General features: G+C 39.8%; 1 protein-coding gene across 1 annotated transcript in view; it reads right to left on the reverse strand.

The window, feature by feature from the left end:
• Nucleotides 1-23,803, reverse strand: part of LOC148353706 (VPS10 domain-containing receptor SorCS1-like) — a 166,225-nt gene that overhangs the window by 85,460 nt on the left and 56,962 nt on the right. The window contains exons 3-5 of the mRNA XM_088350634.1: nucleotides 18,561-18,660; nucleotides 15,775-15,933; nucleotides 6,144-6,217 (exon numbers count right to left, since the gene is read on the reverse strand). Of these exons, the coding sequence (XP_088206760.1) occupies nucleotides 6,144-6,217; nucleotides 15,775-15,933; nucleotides 18,561-18,660 (333 nt within the window). The remainder of the gene's footprint in view (nucleotides 1-6,143; nucleotides 6,218-15,774; nucleotides 15,934-18,560; nucleotides 18,661-23,803) is intronic.

The raw sequence follows: 23,803 nt of genomic DNA on the forward strand, positions 1-23,803 counted from the left end.
CACAGTTTAGTGTGGGAGATTCCTCCAACGGAAGATATAGTTGAGTGTCGTCTGCATAGCAGTGGAAGCTGATATTGTACTTGCGAATAATATCACCTAATGGAAGCATGTAATGCTGAAAAGAAGGGGGCCAAGCACTGAACCCTGTGGAACACCGCAGGTAACATTAAAGGGCTCAGATGTCATTTCACCATATTTAACACAGTGCGTCCTATCTGAGAGGTAGGATCTGAACCACGAGAGGACGGTTCCTGAGAGACCAATCCATTTTTCCAACCGTTCTAGTAGGAAATTGTGGTGCACTGTGTCAAAAGCAGCACTAAGATCCAGCAGCAGCAAAAGTGATGAAGCGCCAGAATCCATTGCCAGTAGGAGATCATTTGTTACCTTGATCAGAGCTGTCTCAGTAGAGTGGTTAGCCCTGAATCCTGATTGCATGGATTCAAAAAGGTTATTCTCGGATATGAAATCATTCAGCTGCTGTGCCACTACTTTTTCAAGTACTTTAGAGAGGAAAGGTCTATAATTACTTAAGATTTCTGGATCAAGGTTGGGTCGTTTCAGTGTGGGTTTAATAACGGCGGACTTAAAAGCTGCTGGAACTACACCTGAGGAGAGTGATATGTTTATAATGTTTAGAACTGAAGGTCCAAGGACGCCAAAAAGACTTTTAATAAGTGAACCTGGGAGCGGGTCGAACTGGCAAGTTGTCGGTTTGGCCGCATTCACCACCTGTTTGAGATCATCAAGTGACAGTTCACTAAAACCGGACAATTTCCCAGGAAAGCCACCCTGTCGTGCATCTTTAGATTTCAGCCCTTTTATAAGTGTGGTATTAATAATTTCTTTAGCAATTTCTTCCTGTATGCATTGAATCTTCTTAGTAAAGAAGACCATTAAGTCATGAGCAGAGTGCGTCGAACTATCTGCGATAGTCTGTTGCCTTGTAAGCGATGCTACAGTGTCAAAAAGGGCTTTGGGATTGTTCTTTTGAGACGCAATCATCTTCAAAAGGTAGGCCGATTTTGCAGAGGCAAGGGCCGCTTTATACTTTAACAAGCTATCACACCAGGTTTGATGGAAAACCTCAAGCTTGGTAGCGCGCGATTTTCTTTCCAATTTCCTGCATTCTTGTTTAAGGGTTCTAGTTTCATCAGTAAACCAAGGCGTGCGACTTTTAGGACGTGATTTTAGCTTTATGGGTGCTATTAAATCCAGGATACTAGTCAGGGTGGTATTGAACTCATTCATGAGTGAGTCAATCGAGCCATTGTATGAAGGAAAGGACGCAACTGCTCCAGGAAGGAGTTCAAAGAGCTCAGAAACTGTGCCTGTGCTTATATTGCGTCCGCTAAATCCTTCAGCTTTTTTAACACTACATTTAGCTAGCACCTCAAATGTAACTAAATAATGATCCGAGATAACGGTAGTACACGGTAACACCATAATGTTTGAGGTTAAAACTCCTCGAGTCAGAATCAAGTCTAGCGTGTTTCCATTTTTATGGGTTGGCAAATCAACCAGTTGATTAAAACCAAATGCATCAATTTGAGACCTAAACGCAATAGTAAGTGAACTGAGTGGGGAGTTCATATGAATGTTAAAGTCCCCCATAATTATAATTTTGTCTGCATAGGTTACTAGTTTTGACAAAAGTTCAGCAAATTCGTCTAAGAAAGTTGTGTATGGCCCAGGTGCGCGATAGATAGTTATTACATAAATTGACAATAGAGAGGACCGCATCACAAGAGCCTCAAACGCCTTGTAATTATTAGAGGTACGAGGATTAAATTTGAGCGATTTTTCAGAAATGAGCGCGACACCGCCACCCTTTTTCAATGTGCGTGCTACATGGCTACTCGCGTAGTGAGGGGGTGAAGCATAATTTAGCGCTAAATACTCATCCGGGCGAAACCAAGTTTCACAGAGACCCATACAGTTAAGTTTATAATCACGAATAATGTTATCAACAAGTAAAGCTTTAGGAGCAAGCGATCTAATATTTAAAAGACCAAATTTTAGCTTTGCTGAATCATTTGACTTAGCTGAAGTCTTTGTAGTCTTTGTAGAGATCTTCAAAAGATGCCGCCGTTGGGGCCGTTCGTGAGCGCTGAGTGTAAAGCGTCGGTTGTCCGTCGACGAATGAATGGTGGAATTAGTTACATCCTCGCGTCATTCTTGCTCCTTAGACTTCGCACGCTTCACACATTTACCTGCACGGCAACCACGCTTCTGTTTCCTGTCTTTACGGCGCCGTTGTCGTCGTTTATTAGGAGGAATACCTGTCCACAAGGATGCCGGATCTCTTTGAAGTTCGCTCGGTATATCATAGGTGGTATAAAAAGTGCCCGAAAAGTCGAAATTTAGACGCCCACCCAACCGAATAAGTTCGTCCCTACTGTAAGTATTTTTGGCCACTCATGTGTCCAAAAGTGAAAGCAAAAAAGACAAGAGAACGGCAATAAATAGAAGATTAGCTGGAGAGCAACTAGCCGCAGCATCCATGCGCGCCGCCATGTTGAATCCAAGTTTCAAGCAGTCCCAGAGGCTACCACTAGAGAATGCTTGGGACAGCTTATTGCTTGTAACTGCTTACTGCCAGCCTCAGCTCGTCCAGGTTGAGCATGCAAACTACTACAGGCAAAAAAGTACCAAAAAATGTGTTTCAAAAATTTTTGTTGAAAGGCTAATTTAAAATTAAAGTAACTAATCCCAAGTGTTCAGTACCTTCTCTCAATCTCATACGCAGGCAATTACTCCCCTTATTAACCAGTGCAAATCCTCCTTTTTAAGCAATAATACAAGGTGTATTATTGCTTAATAAGGATGGAGCACCTATTTAATCACAGCAAGACAGACTATGTAGAATACTGCTATAATACAAGCAATCTACATTGACAGCTCTCCAGCCGGTACAAGCAGGGGACCCAAATACGTAACGTTTCACTCAATGCTTTTTTAAGGGATCAGGGAAGTGAGGGCGAGAGGAAAAAGACAGCAATCTGGTGCTCGCTTGGCCGAAGGAGCGGGAAGCCCTCGCGAACGAAGCGTGGAAGTTCGGAACAAGTTGGGCAGCCTGGACGGGAGACGTAGTGGGTAGCCAGGACGAGCAGGAAGCCAGGGATCGGGGATCGATACAGAAAACAGAATCAGCATTTGGGCAGCCGGGACAGGAGAAAGGAGAACTTGTATGCTTCAAAAGGATTTCATATCTGTAAAATTCAAGCTAAAAACATGATCCTGGAACGAATTAAGCCCGTAAGAAGAAGTACCACTGTATCTAACTTTCAAACACTAATATTTGACACGAAATCTTCATGTAAAACCTGAAAACTCTAATGTACACCCCAACTTAATATTGACAACATGACTTGAAAGTTTCATATAAAACCTTGTTCTTTTTTCAAAATTCAAAGAGCAATTCATTGCTAATGTGACTCATCTTTTCCCTTGTTTACTCGTGAAAGCTACAAATAGGACAACGTCAACAGCGCCTCATAGCAAAGTACGGCTTTAATACTTTAACCGTTGACCTCCTTTTCTGACTCGACACGCTCTTTATTCTGCAATTACCGGTCGAGGTCAAACCCCAGTTCGCGGCCGTCCGCATTGAACTACGCCGCTGCGGTCTTTGTGCTAAGCCGAGCCTGGAATCCACGAATCGTCAGCGCTTTTCCCTCGAGTCCTCTCAAAGCAACAACAATATAAAAGGCATTTTCGATTAAACATTAATCGTAGCCCTTTTAATCCTCGTATTTACACTGATAAAACACTCCGACGTGTGCAGACAACGCCTCGGGTCGGGAATGAATATTCATCGGCTATCAAACCCAAAACGTTGCGCAAGCGGCGTATGGACGTGATTACTCGATATTTCATGAGTTGGACGTCTTCATGGCATCAAATATTAACCTTCATGTGTAAACTAGATGCTTAGTACATTATGAAAAAAAGAAAAGGGGACCTACATAATTTAGCAAAACAAGGTCTGTCTCCCCCAAGTCCTCCTCACTGCCTTGCCTAATCGTATCACGAACAATTACTCGCTGTTCCTTAAACGGTGTTTAAATCAATTTTTACTTGTTTTTTAAGACATAAAGGTCATTGGATTGGAGGTCATATATTTTATGACAAAGGCAAAAAAACACAGAAAATTTTGATGCAAAACTCTAATTTTGTGCCACAATTGTTTCATTTGATTTGCTTCATTTTTATAAAATCACTATTGCAAACTAATTGCATATTTGACATATTTTAATATTTACAGGGTATTATATGTCTGAGTGATTAAAAAAAGAGAATAATTATCTCATTAATGTGACACCCAGTTAGCTTATTGTCCGAGGACACTCTTGTATAACGCAGGACAAAGCAACTTTCTTTTGTCCTTTTATTTTGTTAAAGTCATCCTGTATAGCTATATCAATCTCTTTTTTTATCATCTATCATTTTTATTTAGTCCAGAGTGTCGTGGTTTTCATAAAAACCGTTCCGGCAAATTAGCAGTGAATACATTTCCTTGATTATGTGAGTGTGTGTGTCTTGATTAAAATTTTACGAAGCTCTAAAATGGTACAAAGGAGTCATGTTTAAGTCGTCTTGAGGTCAAGCCTTCAGATTGTGAGAGTCAATATGATGTGTTTCATCCGTTTTCCTGATAAAACTATCTAAAACCGATGTGGTATTCCAAAAAGCAAGACGGTCTTCAGAAAAATATTAAGTTTGCCACTTTAGTTAAATTCGCCAATCGATCATTTATTCTATTGATTAATAATTAATATTCATAATTAATTTACCCATATTATACACTACAATACAAACATGTATTCATTGTCCAACCGCTTAACCTCGCGGTTTGTGGGGGTAACAAGGTTAAAACAATTGGTTTTCCTAAATAATTTTCTGTTATTGTTTGTGGATGGAGCCAACACAGGGAAGCATGATCACAGGTAGGTGTGCTCACAAAGAAAGGTATTTAACAACACATTAAGGTACAAAGTAACAAACAAGTGGTCACTCTACAATGAATTGTCCAAACTAGACACAAATAAGCCCCAGAAGCCAAGATGGAATTGGAAAACAGTGTGATGGCGATATTGATAATAGACCAAAAGTGGCATCTAAATGGCAATGACACAACCATGTGTGCTGTCCAAACAGTCGTTATAAGAGGGACTGGGTAATCACTGTCAGATGTGAGGAAACTGGGCGCAGACAAATTTCACTTGTTTGATTAGCTACGAGGCTAAAATGATTATAACTTCATTAAGAAATATTTTATATAAATATGTAATGTTTATTTAGCTTTTAGTAAGATAATATGGAGAAATAATACTACTTTTGAGTTCCTCGTGCAATTTATTGTTCCGGCGCTCTTGTGGGAAACAAGATTCACACCATAGCTGACTAGACACATGTCAAATCCATTTTCATGGAGGATTAACCAGGCCATGCCGTAAGTTGTTAGTAGTGTTTATGTTTTAAAAAATATTTTGTATTATTTTCAAAGAGATGCAAGGTCTATCCACTTTATTTTTGGGATTGTAACGGCACACTGTCTCTATGTACTGTGTGTTATTGTTTTGAAGCAAAATGAAATAATATTTCCCCTGCGGTCATAGTCCTTGTTTGGTGGTTTAACCCCACAACAATAATAAAGTGTTGCGGTAAGGTCTTACTCATAATATTGATAATCCTTAGCAGTAGAATAAAATAGAATGTACTTTTATTGTCACTCTTTGTAACCATGCACACAGAACGGAATGTCAGTTAAACTGTAGCCGCAGCCAAACAGGGCGCCGCCATTTTAGACCCAAGTGCTGTGTTGGGAGTCATTAGGTGACCAAACCCCCCAAGCGCCAAGCAGGGAGGCAATGAGTACCAATGTTGTAAGTCTTGGGTATGACCCGGCCAAGGCTTGAACTAGCGACCTCCCAGTCTTGGAGCGGGTGCCCTACCATCTAGGCTACCGAGCTGGTGTAGTACTTATGTAAAAGGGACTAACAATGGGATCCTATAATTCACCCTGTGAACACAATGGAAATATACTAAAGATACAAATGTGCCATCATTTTTCTAAGTGTTTATTTGTTGGTGGCTTTCAAACAAATCACTTAAGTGTTGCAGAGTTTGCATTGGCTCACCAGTAGAATCTGTTGGGGACGACGTTGTCGTGCACGAGCTGCCACCTCCTCCCGAATTCCACAGAGACATACAGCTGCAAAGGAGAGGGAAAAAAAAAATCAAAAGATTACATTCCCGATTAGGACCAAGTACAAAAATCTTGATTTCTCAGTCTCGTCGCATTTAGGAAAGTGCAGTGAGAAGATGAAATAAGAGAATTTACTGCTAAAGATGAAATGATCTGCAGACAGGCGGCGCTTTTTGATATGCAAATCAACTTCTGTATTTAAAAAGTCTTCCTCAACTGACTCAGCGGCATTGCACCGTATTAATTGGCGAGAGGGAATATATTATTTTTCTGTCATTGTAAACTTTTTTACACCACATGCTGCGCCACAAGATGCCTTTTTCCCACAGCAATGTTTACACGTGCACTTTTTTATTTTTAGGGCAAATCCTTTTTTAACTTTGAAGTCAGCCATAGTGTAGTGGTACACACAGCATGCATCAAATGAAATCCATTTCATTGAATTGCTTTCCATTCATTGTAGATATTAATGGTCGTTTTGCCCATCTCTACATGTGCCCTACTACAGCAGTTCTCGACTAGTCTGACTTCAGTTCCCACCATTCCATTCCCACCATTTTGCAAGTCACAAGGGGTTCTGGTATTCATAAACCACAAAAGAAGGACTTCAGAGTCTGTGCTTCGCCATGCTCAATATGTGTAAATAAACAATAGCGGTCTTTTTGTGGTATTAAATGGCAGGTGTCAACTTACATTTTTGCCATGTACTGTTAAGGGGTTTAATTAACTCTCTGGTGTTTTTGTTTTCTTAGCATTATGTTGCCAAGGCAAAGGCCCATGACCCTTTGAAAACAGGTCCGCGACCCACTTACGGGTATCGACCCACCAGGTGGGTAACACTGCCCCACAACAATCCGGTGCCAAATCAGGGGTGTTGTCGATCTGTCACCCACAGTCTGCTTGAAAAGGCTTCAAAATTCCCTGTGACGCATAAAAGGATAAGCGGTAGGATAATGTATTGTTTCAAAATCCAACCCACGCTGTGCAACAAAAAGTCACAGCTGACACAGGAGGACAGTCACGGATTGACAATATCCACTGTGGTACGAACTTTTAAACTAAATCCATGCATCAGTTTTCTGCACCACCTTTCCTCAGTATGGGGTGCTAGAGCCCATCCTAGCTATATCCGGGCAGTGGGCATGGGACACCCTGAACCGGATGCCAGTCAGTCGCTGGGCACACTAAGGGACACAATACACTCGCTCATTCAAACCTAGAGACAATTTGGAGTCACTAATTAATCTGCCATGCATGTTCTTAGAAGGTGAGATGAAACCTGAGTGCCCAGTGGAAACCCATGCAGGCACGAGGAGAACATGCAAACTCAGCATAGGGAGGCCGGTTTATTTGAAACATAGACCTCTTCACTGTGGTGCTGAAGTGCTAACCACTCAGCCGCTGTGCCACCGCAAATTGAATTAGTATGATGTATTATGATCTCTGGAGCATGGGTCCTTCAATAGTATAAACTGCACTTGGCAAAAAAGCATGATTAAGTAGAGTGTAACTGTTGGGATCCTGTACGCCACCTTCCACCAGAGGGAACTAACCGGTCTTAGAACCGGGCACAAATGTGTCAAATCAAGTATGTCTCTAATAATCCTGACCCTTTATAATGACATTTTGAGCAGCACACGTCATCAGGTCTTTTGATGTCCACTGTCATTGCTACGTTAGATTTAGTTTATGCTTTCTGGTTCATTAGTTAGACATTTTGGTAGTAGTTTGTATGCATCTTTAGTTTGGTACTTTGTTCCTTGCTTTATCCATTTCTGGTTTTGGTCCATAATTATAGTCTGGATTTTGTCAGGTTGCAACTTGTTTGGACATGTCATTTGATTTGTGCCCCTCAAGTCAAGTCAAGTCACATTTATTTGTATAGCCCTTAATCACAAAAACGTCTCAAAGGACTGCACAGGATTACAATTACACCATCGCTTAATCTTAAACCAACATGCGGGCAAGGAAAAACTCAAAACCTCCGCGTGAGGAAAAAGGAAATCTTGAGACGGGGCCTCACAAGTGGTAATCCCCCTTCCAGGATGTCCAGCATTGTCACTTTGTTCCTGGTTTTGTTAATAAATACCATCCTTGTTTTGAGCACCCCTGACTCAGTTCCTACTTCCCCCTTTACATCATAACAGGATAAAACAATACAATGCAATAAAAGTTATATAGTTTAAGAAAGTTTTGATACTACATCAATCAAACGTTTTTTTGGTAGCTATTTGCGGTGTACTCACATTGGCCACCAGATGCAATATAACACTGAGATGGAGCACAAAGATACTAAGTATTCACAAAATATGTATTGCTGTTATTCCTTGATCATGTATTTTTACTAATAATTTACATCAATATCGTTTTTTCAATGAACACAGTTTTTAACACTAGGCAGAGCTAAATGATACACAATGCCTCTTTAAGGTTTGAAGTAGCGCAACATGGATGCTATTTATTGCTAGTAATAAGTTCTTATGCTGAAAGGCTAAGCCATGTTGTTGAATAGGAGGTAATGCAGAAGATAGATGATTTACAAAGAACAGGAAAAGAGAAGCAATATTACAATCAGACCCAACCTTATTTTATGTTGATTGTGATTTTTTTTCTGTAAGTGTGCCACATCAGCTGCTTCCACATCAGCCTCCCACAACTAGCGCTAAACTGATCCAAACTTTCTGTAGGCTGGACGTTACTTTCATCCTTCAAACTGTGAAAGGCAATTAGCGCTGGTGTTAGTGAATTACAGGTTGTTTATCAGAGAGGCTATTTGCATAGATATGAGCATCTTTTTTCTCCACCAGACAAATGTGAATTACCCGTTTTAATATGCGCAACTACGACCTATTCACCACGGTGCATTCCGCAATGTTAGTGACACTACCATTTTAGAATTTTTAAGTGAAAAGCTCCTTGATGTTTTGTTCGATAAATTGTTGATGAATCTGAACATGACATATTCTCTCTCTAACTTTATTGAAATTAGATTTTGTTCAAAAGGTTACTTCGTGTCATTCAAATGAAGTGTTGGGACTAACTCTTTACAAAACAAAGCGTTCCAGTAGCTCAATTACTTTTCTCGTTGACGAGTACTCTAACACGTTATCGCTAATGTTTGTAATTGAACTGCCGTTAAAACATGGTGCGTGAATCCGCTACTTGTTGAAAGCAGGCTGTGTATTATAATATATTTCGTTTTTTATCAATTCCTCCTTTGCTCATGAAATGACATGAAACACCCATTTGGCCAGTAACACAACGCTGAATTTATGCATCAACCTACAAAATAAAACTTAATAAAATTACGGTCTCAAGAACAGAGTACAATGACGCACAATTTCTCCCAACTGATATTCTGATATTCTTACAACCATATATAATCAACTCTAACCCATATTTACAACTATGAATCAAGGGGTCAGTTTATATGTGCTAATTTAGTTGTGTGTCACCAGTAGCAAATGGTTAGCATTGCATGGGAAGGTGGGCGTAGCCTATACAGGAACAACAAAACCAAAAGGACAAATATAAGCACAGAATTAACCGTAAAAAAGTGCTGATTTTTGGTCTTTTTATTTGTTAAACTATTTTTGCAATACACCAGAAAATTTATAAAATGCCTCGGACAGTACCCAGAGACAAATAGGACATGGGGTGCCTCAGTTAAGTGTTAGTTTGTAAGCTCTCAAGGTTGCACAAGCCAAGAAATATGAATAGTTCACCACTTTGTAGAGAATATATCCTTAGCCCACTCCAATCACTATGAATGGCCATTCAAAGAAAGCTGAATAATAAAGACTTGAAACTCCAAAGTGTTCATATGTAATCAAAATATTAATGATCAGCATCTGTGTGTCATGCTCATGGCAGGAATTAGTTCACTTTGGTTCAAAGTAAAATTTTGCCTATTATCAACAATTACAGAGATTTGAGTAATTATTGTCAACCACTTTGGAAAGCAGGAAGTCACCTGTGAATAAGACCGCACGTCCCACCTATAAAACCAACACGCAAGCTCCAACTGACTGGCACGCGCTCCCGCTCAACACAACTTCTTCAGCCGAGGCCTAACCCACCCCCGCTCAATCCACTTTAAGGAATTTCAGGAGGGGAGAGCACAGGCTGATCTTTGTTTCATCAGAAGGCCAGGACTCCATGCAGCCACAAACCAGAGCAGGACGAGACACCTTTTGCCCTCAAAGGTAAACCAAGAAATGATTTTGCAACAAGCTGTTTTGGTGCAAGGGCAAATAATATGTGAAAATACTTCCTGATCATTTAAAGCTATTATTATCTTATTATCATTATCTTAACCATAGGTTTGTGGATCAGTAATTTCATTATTGCTACCAAATGTCTTTCTCCGTTCCCATTTTTTAAAACTGCAAGGGCTTGTGTCAACATTTTCTTTCTGGACTGATTAATCATTAACCATATCAATGAACTGAAAAAATGATGATTTAAATATAAAATTAAATTTTGTTTATAGGATTGCTTCCTTTATGATAAATTCTGGACACATTACGAGGCCATTTTGAATAATTTTTGAGTGGGAAACCGTGAACACTACCTGCTGGCTGAATCAATAACCACTGAATTAGATTCTGAATTAAATAAATATAATGTAAAGCATTTACTCTTCAGTTTCCAAAGGTTGGTGTACACGTTTTCATATATTCATTTTATTATTTGTCTATTTATATTCAGTCTTAGGGGGTCGGCTTCAATGGAAGTATATGCGGTTTCTAACTAAATAGTTACTTTCAGCATAAGTGGCTTCAGTACTTTTGAAATAAAGTAACTAGTAACCGTAACTAATTACCATTTTTCAGCAACACACCTAAGGCTGGTGGTTAGTAATGCTGACATTTTGCAAAATTTGGGGAAAAAAGTCCTGGAATTATTCATTAAATTGCAGTTAAATCTGATAGTGTCATGTTCTGTCTCTAGCTTAATTGAAATTAGCTCGTGTTCAAAGGGCGACTTTGTCTCATTCAAATGGCATGCTGCTCTTCCCAAACTCTTTCATTGCGGCCCTATTGTGGTTCATTTTCCCTAATAAGTGAATGATTTTACTTCACTCATTTAAAAGAGAGGCTAAGACAACTTGATACGTCCTAGGTAAATTACGGGCCCAATACTTACCATGCGGTTACATCATCATTATGATGCTAAGGGGACAAATCTAATTGGCACATTTGCCTTGCGGCTCGGATCAAGGTCGACCAGCTTTCTGCCTGAAAACTCAAAGCTAAGGGAGCGCAAAAACACCCATTTAACTATTCAGACAGTTTCCCCGTTAGCGTCACAAGGCTCTTACAAGGATTCGCATCATTTTTGTCTCATCTCAGCAATCACAACGTTTAAAAGACCAGACAAGACGATCGATACATGGAAAATGAAACCAATCCGAGAGTAATCGCGCCTCGGGAGTGATGAAAGAAGCGCTAAAATTGAGCTTTACAAAGACATACAGGATGACCGCAGGGCAAACATGTCTAGCGCATTTTTATTGGGTCGGTGGACAATTTTGTCCAGCAGGCTTTCATCTCCTACCCGCACCATTTATCTCACTTTTCGCACCTCGCCTGCTCGTCCCTCTCTATATCAAGTCCTGCAATCGGCGAATGAGGGGGGTCGAGGTTTGATGTCTGCGCCTTTGAGTTAAGCGGACAGCGAGCCCTCCGACAACTAATGAAGGCTCACACACATCAATACAGAGGTACTTCTTTATATCGGTGGCCTCTACACACGAGATTTTCGATACACAAGTCTTGCTTTATGAAGGAAAATACAGTTTAAGAGCAGTTCCAGAGGCTACCACTAGAGATTGCTCGAGATAGTCGGTGACTGCTTACCGCTATCAGCTGGGTCCTGTTTGCTCATCACTTCCCACCATCAGGTAGCAAAAATTAATGAAAAAAAACACAACCTTTGTGTTCGTGAGTGCCCAAGCCGAGGCAAAAAATTGGGAAGTTGCGAGTGCCAATCACAAAGTTGCATTAATTTTAGAGGGATGTTATATTCCTGGAGAAAAAAGGACGAATCAGAGAAGCTGGTGTCTTAAAAAAAGATTGAATTGGTGCTGGCCAAGTCGGATGAATTTTCTGCTTTTGTTGAAAACAATAAAACATCCAGAAAATGTGGAAACTGGTTGTGTGACAGCTCTATTTCGCCTTCGCTCTGATAATACTAAACTACTCGTCCCAAAAGCCAAGAAGATCCGCAGGTTCAAGAGCGTTTCCTATTCGGGCCCCGGTGCAGTGGAATGCTCTCCCTACTGAGCTTTCATCTGCGACCTCAGTGGAACTGTTTAAATCTAGGCTTAAAACACACTTATAATTCATAGCGTATAAATGATCCATGTTACATGTTGACAATGTCTGTGTATTGCAACATCCATTGCAGCCTGGTCATGATAACCTCATGTGCGGTCCCTTCTCAAGGTTTTTATTTTTCTCATGTTGAGGTTTTTGAGTTTTCTTTGCCCTGATGTAGGTTTTCGATCAGGGGATGGTGTAATAATAGTCTGAAGTTTGCAATAATCTGTGGTCTGTGCAACCCTTTGAGACTCCTTGTGATTAAGGGCTAGTCAAATCAAGATGACTTGACTTGTGTCTGTTTATTGACACATTACACATTTTGAAGGGAGGTACAGACATATCCTCGGATACGTTTACTTTCAAAAAATCTGTTGAAAGTAATAGCGTTGCGAGTTCAGCTAATAGGGCAGTTTTGCTATAAAAAAATGTGTGTTTATGTTGATTTAACATTACAGTAATTTCAAAGTTAAGTGTGAAGTGCTTACGTATCCTGTCTGTCTTCATACTCATTCACCCCCTCACCACCTGAGCATCATTGTTACGGCAAGTCGAGTCCCTCCACAGTAAGAGATTTTAATAAACTTTCGTTTTGTTTCGTTGATATCATCTTGTTTATCCCATTGCTGTATTTTTTATGTTTAATTTCTATTTGAATGGGTTTTAGTGATCAAGACTTGTAATTATCTAATCCAGGAAAATGTGCTCGATACACAAGTAATTTGAGCTACAAGCTCTATCCTGGAACGAGTTAAGGTCATATGTAGAGGTGCCACTGTATCACGTACTGTTGTTTGCAAGGTCACGGCGCGGTAACCCACCCCGGTTTGTTTTGTCTGTAATATTACCGGCGGTTACATTTTAGCATGAAGACACAATTTGCAATGAACGTCGGGAGAGGCAAAGCAGACGTGACATGTTAGGAAAATATGATAACACGCCCCGGAACGTGCTAGCAGGTGCGTGTTTACGGCTCTCAAGTGGTTGAATTAAAAAGGAAAAATTGGAAAATTGACTTTTTAACAGCTTGTGCACAGACGGTTGTCTCTGGTGTGTCCGTCTAACCATCAAATGGGAAATGGTACAACCAAGCAGCGTCCATTCCACCCCTTGTAGCCTTTTGGCATTGGCAAAATCACCAATCTGTACGTTTATTTCAGGGAGAGGAAATCAGTTGTTTGTTGAAAAACACGTTTGTGTTGCTCAGATGAAAAGCAACAATAAACAATATTTTTTTCACACAATTTCACTATGTTGAAGTCAGCAGAAGAGCTTCATGCACTGTTTTGTTACGGTGGCTAGAGAACTTTCTTGAAGTTTTTTTAATGTTCATATCAAAACATTTGAAGACAATTACAAAAATAGGGTTCAAACCGATGGTGGAGTTTTATTTGTTTGCCTTGGGGTTCAAGATGCTTCCCTTACTTTTTTAAAAATGTGTTTATTTTTGTGATTTAGCAGTTGACAAATTATTTCTTTTTAGTTTTAAGAATTTTAGTAAGATATCAAAATAATGGTTAAAATGTGGAAACACTTACCTTTTAAGGAATGTTTTTTTAATATAAGATAAAAATGTTCAAAATACTACCTGCCAAGTTTGCTCATTTTAAGTATATATATCTTAATTTACGAAAAAACTATGTAAACAATGAAAATTACATAAATAATTTGTAATATGTAAAAAAAAAAATTATACTTAAATTCAGCAGAATTGCCTGATATTGTAGATGGAAAACAACAGTTAAAAATAACATTAACATTATTATCTTAAATGACAGAATTGTTATATTATAGGATTGTTTTTATAGAATGTGTTTTATTCTACTTAGACAGGCAAGTTCAAATATGGTATGATAGACAAAAATAATAACTGCACACCACTTTGACTTCAATATTATACGAATAAGAGGTAAAATGTATGGAAATAAGGAAGTTAATAAATCTTATTCTTGAATTTTACTGGGAAAAAAGGTCATCAAATAAGTCAGCGTGTGGTGAAATAACGCTGGATTCATTAAAAATGTATGATCTTGGTGTAAATAATAAGCAAGTATACATGAAATAAATATACATGAAATATAAAGGAATATATAGGTCGAGTAATTAGCATTTACTATACATAAGATGAGCCTCCCCTAAAGGGAGTTGACATAATTGTCAGCCATCTTGCTGCTATGAGTACCCAAAAACCTCACGAAAAGATAGGCAGGAAAAAAACTTAGTTTGCATTCTTCCTTGTGCTTTTTACCCTTTTTTGGGTTGCATGAAACAATACAGGACCATCTAGCAGTCAAAGAATACATCACGTCATATAATACACACTGACCACATATTGGGGCGGCAGTAGCTCAGGAGGTAGAGCACTCGTCTTGGGATCAAGGGATCCCAGTTCGAATCCCGGCTCGTGTTACATGTCGAAGTGTCCTTGGGTAAGACACTGAACCCCTAATACCCCCAATAAGCAGGTTAGCGCCTTAGATGGCTGCAAGGCCGCTATTGGGAAATGTGGAGCACATTGTAAAGCGCTTTGGGAAGTCATTGACTTGAAAAGCGCTATATAAATGCAGATCATTTCATTTCATTTCATTTCATATTAGAAAATGTTGACCTCTGTGATATTATGACTCCAGTCTAAAAGGTATAAAGGCAGCTGAAGTAACAAGAAACCTGAAAGCAGCAAGAATGTTTAGTAGAGATGAAGGGGATGTCATAGGAAATTGCACCTAAGGCCAAATCTCCAAACTTCATATTAAAACATGGATTTTCCCCAGAAATACAGTAGGAAACTTTTGAGAGGTTTAAAGGCCTGAGACAAAAAGGAATGTCTTGGGAAAGTGTTCCTTTGCATATTTTCAAGATTGCACAGGCCAAGAAATATGATTCAATAGTATGTGGCGATTTTAAAGCAGTGATAGGGTGTCTGCTCATATGCCTTGTAGACATACATGCGAGCATAGTCAATGTATAATTTGTGTCGGTTGTATTGGCCGGGTGGGGTTACATTATGATTTGGTCCCCACCAATCCCAAGATCAAACCAAAGGCCTAGGGCCAAGTTGATGTTGAATTCACAAGTTCAGATCACTCACATCTCAAAGCAACACTCTCGGTACGCACAATGTACAAGTCCCTGGCAGAACTAACGAGCGCACTTCAGAATCACCTTTTGCTCCCAGTCAGATTGTGTTAGCTCGTTTTTTTTCTGCCATTCTGACACCTTCCGACAGCCTCTGGGCGTTACCTTTTGGTTGTGGCTGTAAGCCAGTATCCAGTCCTCCTGCTCGGGATGGAAAAGAAGACTGAGGATATCAAAAGCTAAGCTGTACTTCTGATAGGATGCCCCCTCATCCAGGCTAATGAGCAGGCTGCTCTCCACCTCCGGGTCGGTCAGCAACATGATCTGAAAGCAGATGAGAAAGGAGACAGCGGGGATCAGCATGCCAAGCTGACAGCTACCATGCCTGAGGGTGCATTTGCGCTCACGCAGGGTGCACTTCACGTTCACGCTGCCGCCCCGTGTGGCTGCTTTGCTGAGGAAATGATGGCAAACCCGCGCAAGGCGATGATGAGCCTTGACAAGCTGGATACTTTTCAGATTTTTATTTTCTGAAGTTCTTTACCAACAGTGCTGGGGCAAACGCGTTATAAAGGAACGCAATTATCGTATTTTCCGGATTGTAAGGCGTTTCTAAAAACCCCAAATTGGGTAGAAATTTGAACATGCGTCATATAATCCGGTGTTCCTTATATACGGATACAATTGAAAATGCATATTACATACATACATACATTTTCTGAACAGTTTATTCACATCAGGGTTGCTGGGGTGCTGGACCTCATGGCAGCTATCTTCAGGAAGTAGGCAGGGGACACCCTGAACTGGTTGCAAGCCAGTCAAAGGCCACACAAAGACAGACAACTTACTAGCTCATTCACACATGCATATTTTTGTAATGCTCCTCTCAAGATTTCTTAATTTTCCTCATGTTGAGGCAGTGCAGAGCAATTTGATTAGATGAGCGGTGTTTAGAGCTACAGACAGGGCGTGCACACTCATTTTCATTTGCCCAGTGCCGTCTGCACTGATGGTAAATATTTGGTATCCTCGTTTGGAGAATTTTGTATTAGTATTTTTACATAATGGTTTTGCCTGAACATTGTTTTTAATCCATTAGTTGGGACAAAAATGGAGCCTCAACACTCTGAAGTCACTGCGGGAGGGAGAAAAAGTGTGGGTATATTTATATTCATATGGGACACAGGCAATGGCAATATTATTATTTCATAGATTTTATCAAATCATTTAACGTCCCACAGTGAGATAAAATGTGCATCAGGATTAGCTTTTGTCTGAAGAGCGGGTTTGGCGTTCTTTTTTTTTATTTTTTTGTCTTAAAATATACAGATGGGAAAAATAAATCAAAACATGTCTCTTGGTCAAAAAGGGTCCTGACCCCTGGATCTAGAGGCTAAGATTTTTCATCTCCCTACTGCAATCTGGATTTGATTCCCGTTGCATCTAATGTAATGCAAATGTGATCGGCGATATTTTCTGACTGATCAATCTATGGACAAATACAGTACTTATATATTTTTTGTGGAACTTTAGCTTTTACTGTAGTTTTTATTCTGTGCACCTTATATATGAAAAAATAACACAAAAGATATTTTTTTGGGGATGTGTGTTATAATTCTATACACCTCATAGTGCGTAATATACTGTACTGTAACACGTTATTATTGAATCTTTATAACTCACCAGCCGTTACAACATGAACTGTAACTGTGTTACTTGTCAAGAGTAGATAATGACTGGTGACGTTTTCTTATGCCCAATTTCGTTGTCACAATATGTTAACCCATTTTGTAACAATGACAATAAAGGTATATTCTATTCTATTCTCTATTCTCTTATTGCCGAATATTTTAGCGTTACCCATATTGTCACACACAAATCACGATCGACTAGTAACATTTTAGGAAGGGCGGGCATGTTTGTACCTATCTGCAAAGTACAAGTAAAACAGTTACGGTGGCGCCGTCTTAATCACAGCCTAAGAGGTAGCTGAAGTTTTCCTCATGCATATATTCTCCCTCCTTTTTATCTTTGTATCCAAGCCAGTAATGCTCTATTTTTTGTGTCAGTCATCTAAGGGTTGACTGGGTCAAATTTTAAATGAAAAAAATAGTAACTGTAACTAATTACAGACGCTGCCCGACCTACAAACAAGTTAGGTTCCATACGATCATCTGTAGTTTGAATGTGTTTGTAAGTTGCTTCAGTGCTATATTTTGTATGTTTTAACGTCAAAGTTCTTAGCGCACTAGACATAGATAGATAGATAGATAGATAGATAGATAGATAGATAGATAGATAGATAGATAGATAGATAGATAGATAGATAGATAGATAGATAGATAGATAGATAGATAGATAGATAGATAGATAGATAGATAGATAGATAGATAGATAGATAGATAGATAGATAGATAGATAGATAGATAGATAGATAGATAGATAGATAGATAGATAGATAGATAGATAGATAGATAGATAGATAGATAGATAGATAGATAGATAGATAGATAGATAGATAGATACTTTATTCATCCCCGTAGGGAAATTCACACTTCCAGCAGTCTACCTCGTTGTTTATTAACAGATTGACATGATGCCCTAGGGGTGCTTGTAGCGGAGTGGATGACGTCACTCTAGTGTACACGTTGTTATGATGACACACAAACCAGGAAGTAGAAGACAGATTTCTTTCTTCTGTATGGATGCTGGGTGACCTCTCACAGCGCCACGCGGTGGAAATAAGCACTACAGTACTATCCTGTACTCGGAAAAAGGTGCACACGATACAAAATCTAACATACAGCAATGTCCGGATTTTTTGACATCCCGAAAAAAATGATGGTATCTACTCTTTTGCTTAAGTTGAATGTTTGTAAGTAGGAGAGCGTCGGTAATGTGTTTCAGTCACGCGTCCACAGCTCTTTACGACACCGGGGTAAAAAACTCACCTTGCGTTTGTTGTTGGGACTGACGTACAAGTAGCTGAGGATGGTCTTGGGCCCCGCTTTCTCGTTAAGTTTCTGGTATGTGCTGCCGTAATCGGTGGATCTGAAATTCAATTAGGGAGATACTGTGAACACGGAGAGGACGCGGCAACACCTAGCGCTTCCGACGCTGATGCTATCATTAAGCACGTCGGGCAGGCGGAAAATTGCAACAGCAGAAGTCAGCGAGTCATTTGCTAGATGAATGGATATTTCTCTAATTATCAAAGTCAACAAGAATGTGCCGCGTAGCGTGCATTGAGAGTTCACAACTGACATAGTATTGTTATTACTGTTGAGGCTCGGGGGTGCATGTTTCTACTTGACTTTGAAACTGTTGACGCTTTGAATTTTGAAGTAAGGGCTACAGATACTTAAGTCATTTCTTTTCAAATGCATACATACTGACCTGTCGACATAAAAGCGGTCAATTTTATTGCACACTCTGTTTTTACGCGCAAAGCACAATGCGTCTTCAGAATGTAAGAAAAAACAACATGTGCTTGCTAGGAACCGGAAGTTGCAAACGTTTCCCAAAACTGATTGGTTTATTGATGGTCAAAAACTTAATTTCGCTTCAAAATAAACCAGCCGTGTACTAAAATGCTAGTAACGAGTTAACATGTGTTGTTTAAATTTGAAAAAGCGTTATTTTCTTTTTATTTTAAGCGCTAGGTATTTTAAAAAGACAGAGGCTAACGAATAATTTTACAAGTTTGTAAGTTATGTTGTGTAACAAGCTGATTACCTACCACATGTGATGTCCAAAAATGCAGAAATGCTTTTAGGCGGATTTTTTTTACATTTATCTATCGGCATTATCGTGTGTTAAGGAGTAAATACTTCACACAGTTGGATTGTCTGGACTGTCCTGGATGTAACGAAGACATTTTTGAGGACATTCAACTCATTTGATGACTGCCAGGTTATTGGTGAGCTACCCCAGCTTTATCGTGATCGTCAAGTTTACGTGGTGATTACATTTCATAATAGTCTGGAATTATTTGGAATCCCAAGAGCTTTCAAATTATATGTGGCATAATGTGGTGATGGGCAGCACGGCGGCGCAGTGGTTAGCGCGTGTGCGGCACAGTTTTGAGGTCGTGGGAACCTTCTTCGTGGGTTCAAATCCAGCTGCCGGCCATACTGTGCGGAGTTTGTATGTTCTCCCGGGCACTCCGGTTTCCTCCCACATTCCAAAGACATGCATTTCAGGTGAATTGGCCGGTCCAAATTGTCCCTAGGTGTGACTGAGCGAGTGAGTTGTCTGTCCCCGTGTGCCCTGCGATTGGCTGGCAACCAGTTCAGGGTGTCCCCTGCCCACTGCCCGGAGATGGCTGGGATGGGCTCCAGCCCCCCCGCGACCCTAATAGGGATAAGCAATACAGCTAATGAGATGAAATGAGATGAGATGTGGTGATATCGTACGGACACATATTAGTTTATCAACTGTCCGGCAGCTCATTAAGACGTTAAAATATATTATGTTTTAATCTAAGATTGCATCATTACAACCAAAATTGACTACAAAGTCAACAATGTCCAGGGCAACAGACAGTGCAGCAGAGATACAAAGAGAAAAATCTGAAAAAAAAAATACAATAAATCAAATAAAAAGGAAAATAATCATAATAATGTCATGTTTAATTCAACAAAAGGGGCAGATTCTAAGGCAAATTGTATAAATTTAGCACATTGGGAATAGTCATCACATGCAAAATACTCAAATTCGTTAACAACATTTTGAAAACTGAGTTTATATTTTTGTGTTCTGTTTTTCTTTGTGGCTAAGAGAAATTGCCACACATGCAAGGAATTTGTTGTTGTTTCTTCGTTTTTGTTTTGTATGATAAATTCCAAAAGTAATATGATCTTCGGATTAGTTGATATAGAGAAAGTGTTTACATATTTTTAGGTATATAGCTTTTGTTTGGACAAAGTTTTGTTTTTTGTTATTTTGAAATCACTTGGACTTGTTTATTGTTCAATATTACAGAATAGTCTGCTGTTTTGTGCACTGTTTTTCCATCTTAAAATGTGTTTATAATAAATCCAATTTATCGATTAATTCGAAAAAATAATATACCGATTCATCGAGTATAAAAATAATTGGTAATTGCAGCCCTGTAATTCACATAAATATACTTATTATGGAGTACAAGAAAAACAGTCAAATATTACAGATACAAACCAGAAATTTGGATTTGGGGAAAAGTTCAAAGTAACATTGTACAATGATGAATGCCTTCAAAAATAGATTGACATTTATCTGATTCTCAATTAATGCACTCATTTCTTAATATCATGATAGTCTGTTATCTTTTTTTCTTTAAAGTCTTAATTACCCTGGAATGACGTGTCTAATCCCATTGCATTCAATGTTTCACTGTGTTGATATCAATGACAAAGAAGACAATTCAATTCAGTTCAATGATCAATTCGTCATTACAACTTTTCTTATGGTCTGAGTGTTTTGGACACAGCTGTGCACATTGTTGTTTATTTTCCAAAAACATCTAACTGTTATGCTATGCCAAACGATGGGAAGGAGTTACGTTTTGCATATGTTCACACATGCGTGAATAGGCGCAGATGGGATTAAACTGCTGGGGATGGAGTGACTTTTACTTAGCTTAACTTGACCTTCCTCCAAGAATAAATATATAGATACATATATTTTAAATCTCTTATACCTTGAGTTGCAAATGCAATTGAGGTAGGATAGACTGAGTTCAAATAAAGATGAGGGATTTTTTGAAGCCAGTAGTTTCAAGCAAGTCTCATTAAAGCAAAAAGAGATACCTACCAAGATGCTCAATTAGTTTAACACATGCACAAATGGAACTACATTGTGCACTTTCAAGCATGCGCAGAACCAAAAGTAATCTTGAATGGATAGCCCACAAGCAAAACCTCTCAATTTTTCTATTTTCTTTTTTAAGCCCTTGTAAAACATTGACATGTAGTCAAGGTAGGCAGGTGAGTTCATCATGGAAATATACATCTTAAAATATAGTGTATTAAATGGTGATATTCCACATGGTTCACAGTATCATCCCTGTTAAAATTCTTCATCATACAATATCAAAATTGTTGGACTTTCTTTTTCTGAATCGTTGAATTCTCACAATTCACCATCAAATAGTAAGAGTGAGAGCCGAGGAATCACTCATGTCATTATCGCCCCAGAGATGGGTGGTAGACAAACTGTGTGCCTTGTGTCAGGGCGCGATAGCGAGACCACAACTACAGATTTTGATTTGGCGCACTCCCACGGAGCCAATCAATAGAAGAAATCCTATTAGCAAGCTAACAGCAATTCAATTGCAGTCATCCGGATAGTGCTGACGCGTTGCTTGGCTTTTACCCCAAAAAATGGAGGATTACGTCTCAAAATTCATGTTTTCCATTCTGAACTTTTACTTAAAGCATAAGACAAGCGAGTTATGAATGCTTTTATTGAAAATGTTTGGCGTATGGACTTCATTTATTTGTAAATGTAACGGAGTGTAATATACATGATTAAATCATAGCAGTGGCACACAGTTTCACTAGCATGGCTCTGTTAGCTTCAGATCAGTCCTGTATCATCGCTTGGTGGGTGAGTTTTGCCATTATTGTATTGTGTGTGGTGTACTTTTCAGTCACTCCTTAAATTTAGTGTTTGTATTTGTGTTTATTTTTGATTAATCAATTAAGATTAACTTTTATTAAGCTTGCATATGTGTATGTGTGCGTACGCTCATGTGCTTTGCTGTATGGGCCTTTGCACAGTTTGATCAGACGCAAACTCATCCACCACTGCGTGTTTTGTCCCATTGTGTTGCAGTTAAAGCACTTTCATTTTTTTCCGTATCTTACTTCCTCTTTTTTGTAATTTGTACATTTGGTGAATTGTTACGGGCTGCGCTCGTGTTTCTGGTGTGTTCTAGGGTAGTCTGTAAATATATTTTTTTTATATTTTTGAAATATTCTTGTTAAAATTACACTATACAATCATTGTGTTATGTTGTGACAATGTAGTATTTTACGCTCACGATTGTTGCAAATCACTCTTGCATGACCACGGGGTGGATTAATCGGACGGAAACTCATCGACACCCCGTCACATAAAGAAAAGACAATAACATTTTAAAAGTTATTGTTTCCTTGCTACTCTGTGTATATAGTTATGTGAAAATACATATATGTTAAAACAAAACATGTTAAATGTTGCCAATCTAATGATGAATAACCTGTACAGTACGTTCATTTATTTGTCGATGTGACTGTGCCTCACCAGACATGGACCTTAGGGCCCGGTCACACAGCCTTTGGGCCCGGTCACACAGCCTTTCTCCGTGTATATACAGCGCGATTTGCTGAGCACACGTCAGTTGTGCTCGAGACGTCAAGGGGTGAACATGGATCCCCGTCACCATAGTGACCTCGTCTTAATCCATTTTTATTTCTTGACATTTCTTTTCATTTCATAACAAGATAATAAAATAAAAATGAAAAACGATTACAATAATAACCTCCTCCTTGATCTGCTACCTTATCGTGGTGGAGGAGTTTGTGTGTCCCAATGATCCTAGGAGCTATGTTGTCGGGGGCTTTAAGCCCCTGGTAGGGTCACCCATGGCAAACAGGTCCTAGGTGAGTGGCCAGACAAAACGCAGATCAGAAGACCCCTAATGATGAGAGAAAACTTTGGTCCTCGATTTCCCTCGCCCGGACGCGGGTTACCGGGGCCCCCTTCTGGAGCCAGGCCTGGAGGTGGGGTCCGCTGGCGAGCGCCTGGTGGCCGGACCCTTACCCACGGGGGCCGGCCGGGCACAGCCCGAAGGGACGACGTGGGACCCTCTTCCCATGGGCTCACCACCTGTAGGAGGGGCCAAAGGGGTCGGGTGCGCAGAGAGCTGGGTAGCAGCCAAGGGAGGGGTCCTTGGCGCGACGATCCCCGGCTACAGAAACTGGCTTTTGGGACATGGAACGTTACCTCTCTGGCAGGGAAGGAGCCCGAGTTGGTGCGTGAGGTTGAGAAATTCCGACTAGATATAGTCGGACTCACCTCTACGCACGGCTTGGGCTCTGGTACCAGTCCTCTCGAGAGGGGTTGGACTCTCTTCCACTCTGGAGTTGCCCGTGGTAAGAGGCGCAGAGCCGGTGTGGGCATATTAATTGCTCCACGGCTCGGCGCCTGTACGTTGGGGTTCACCCCGGTA

This window comes from Urocampus carinirostris, chromosome 13 (assembly GCF_059441175.1).
Source record: "Urocampus carinirostris isolate Australia breed hairy pipefish chromosome 13, RoL_Ucar_1.0, whole genome shotgun sequence".
Lineage (NCBI taxonomy): Eukaryota > Metazoa > Chordata > Actinopteri > Syngnathiformes > Syngnathidae > Urocampus > Urocampus carinirostris.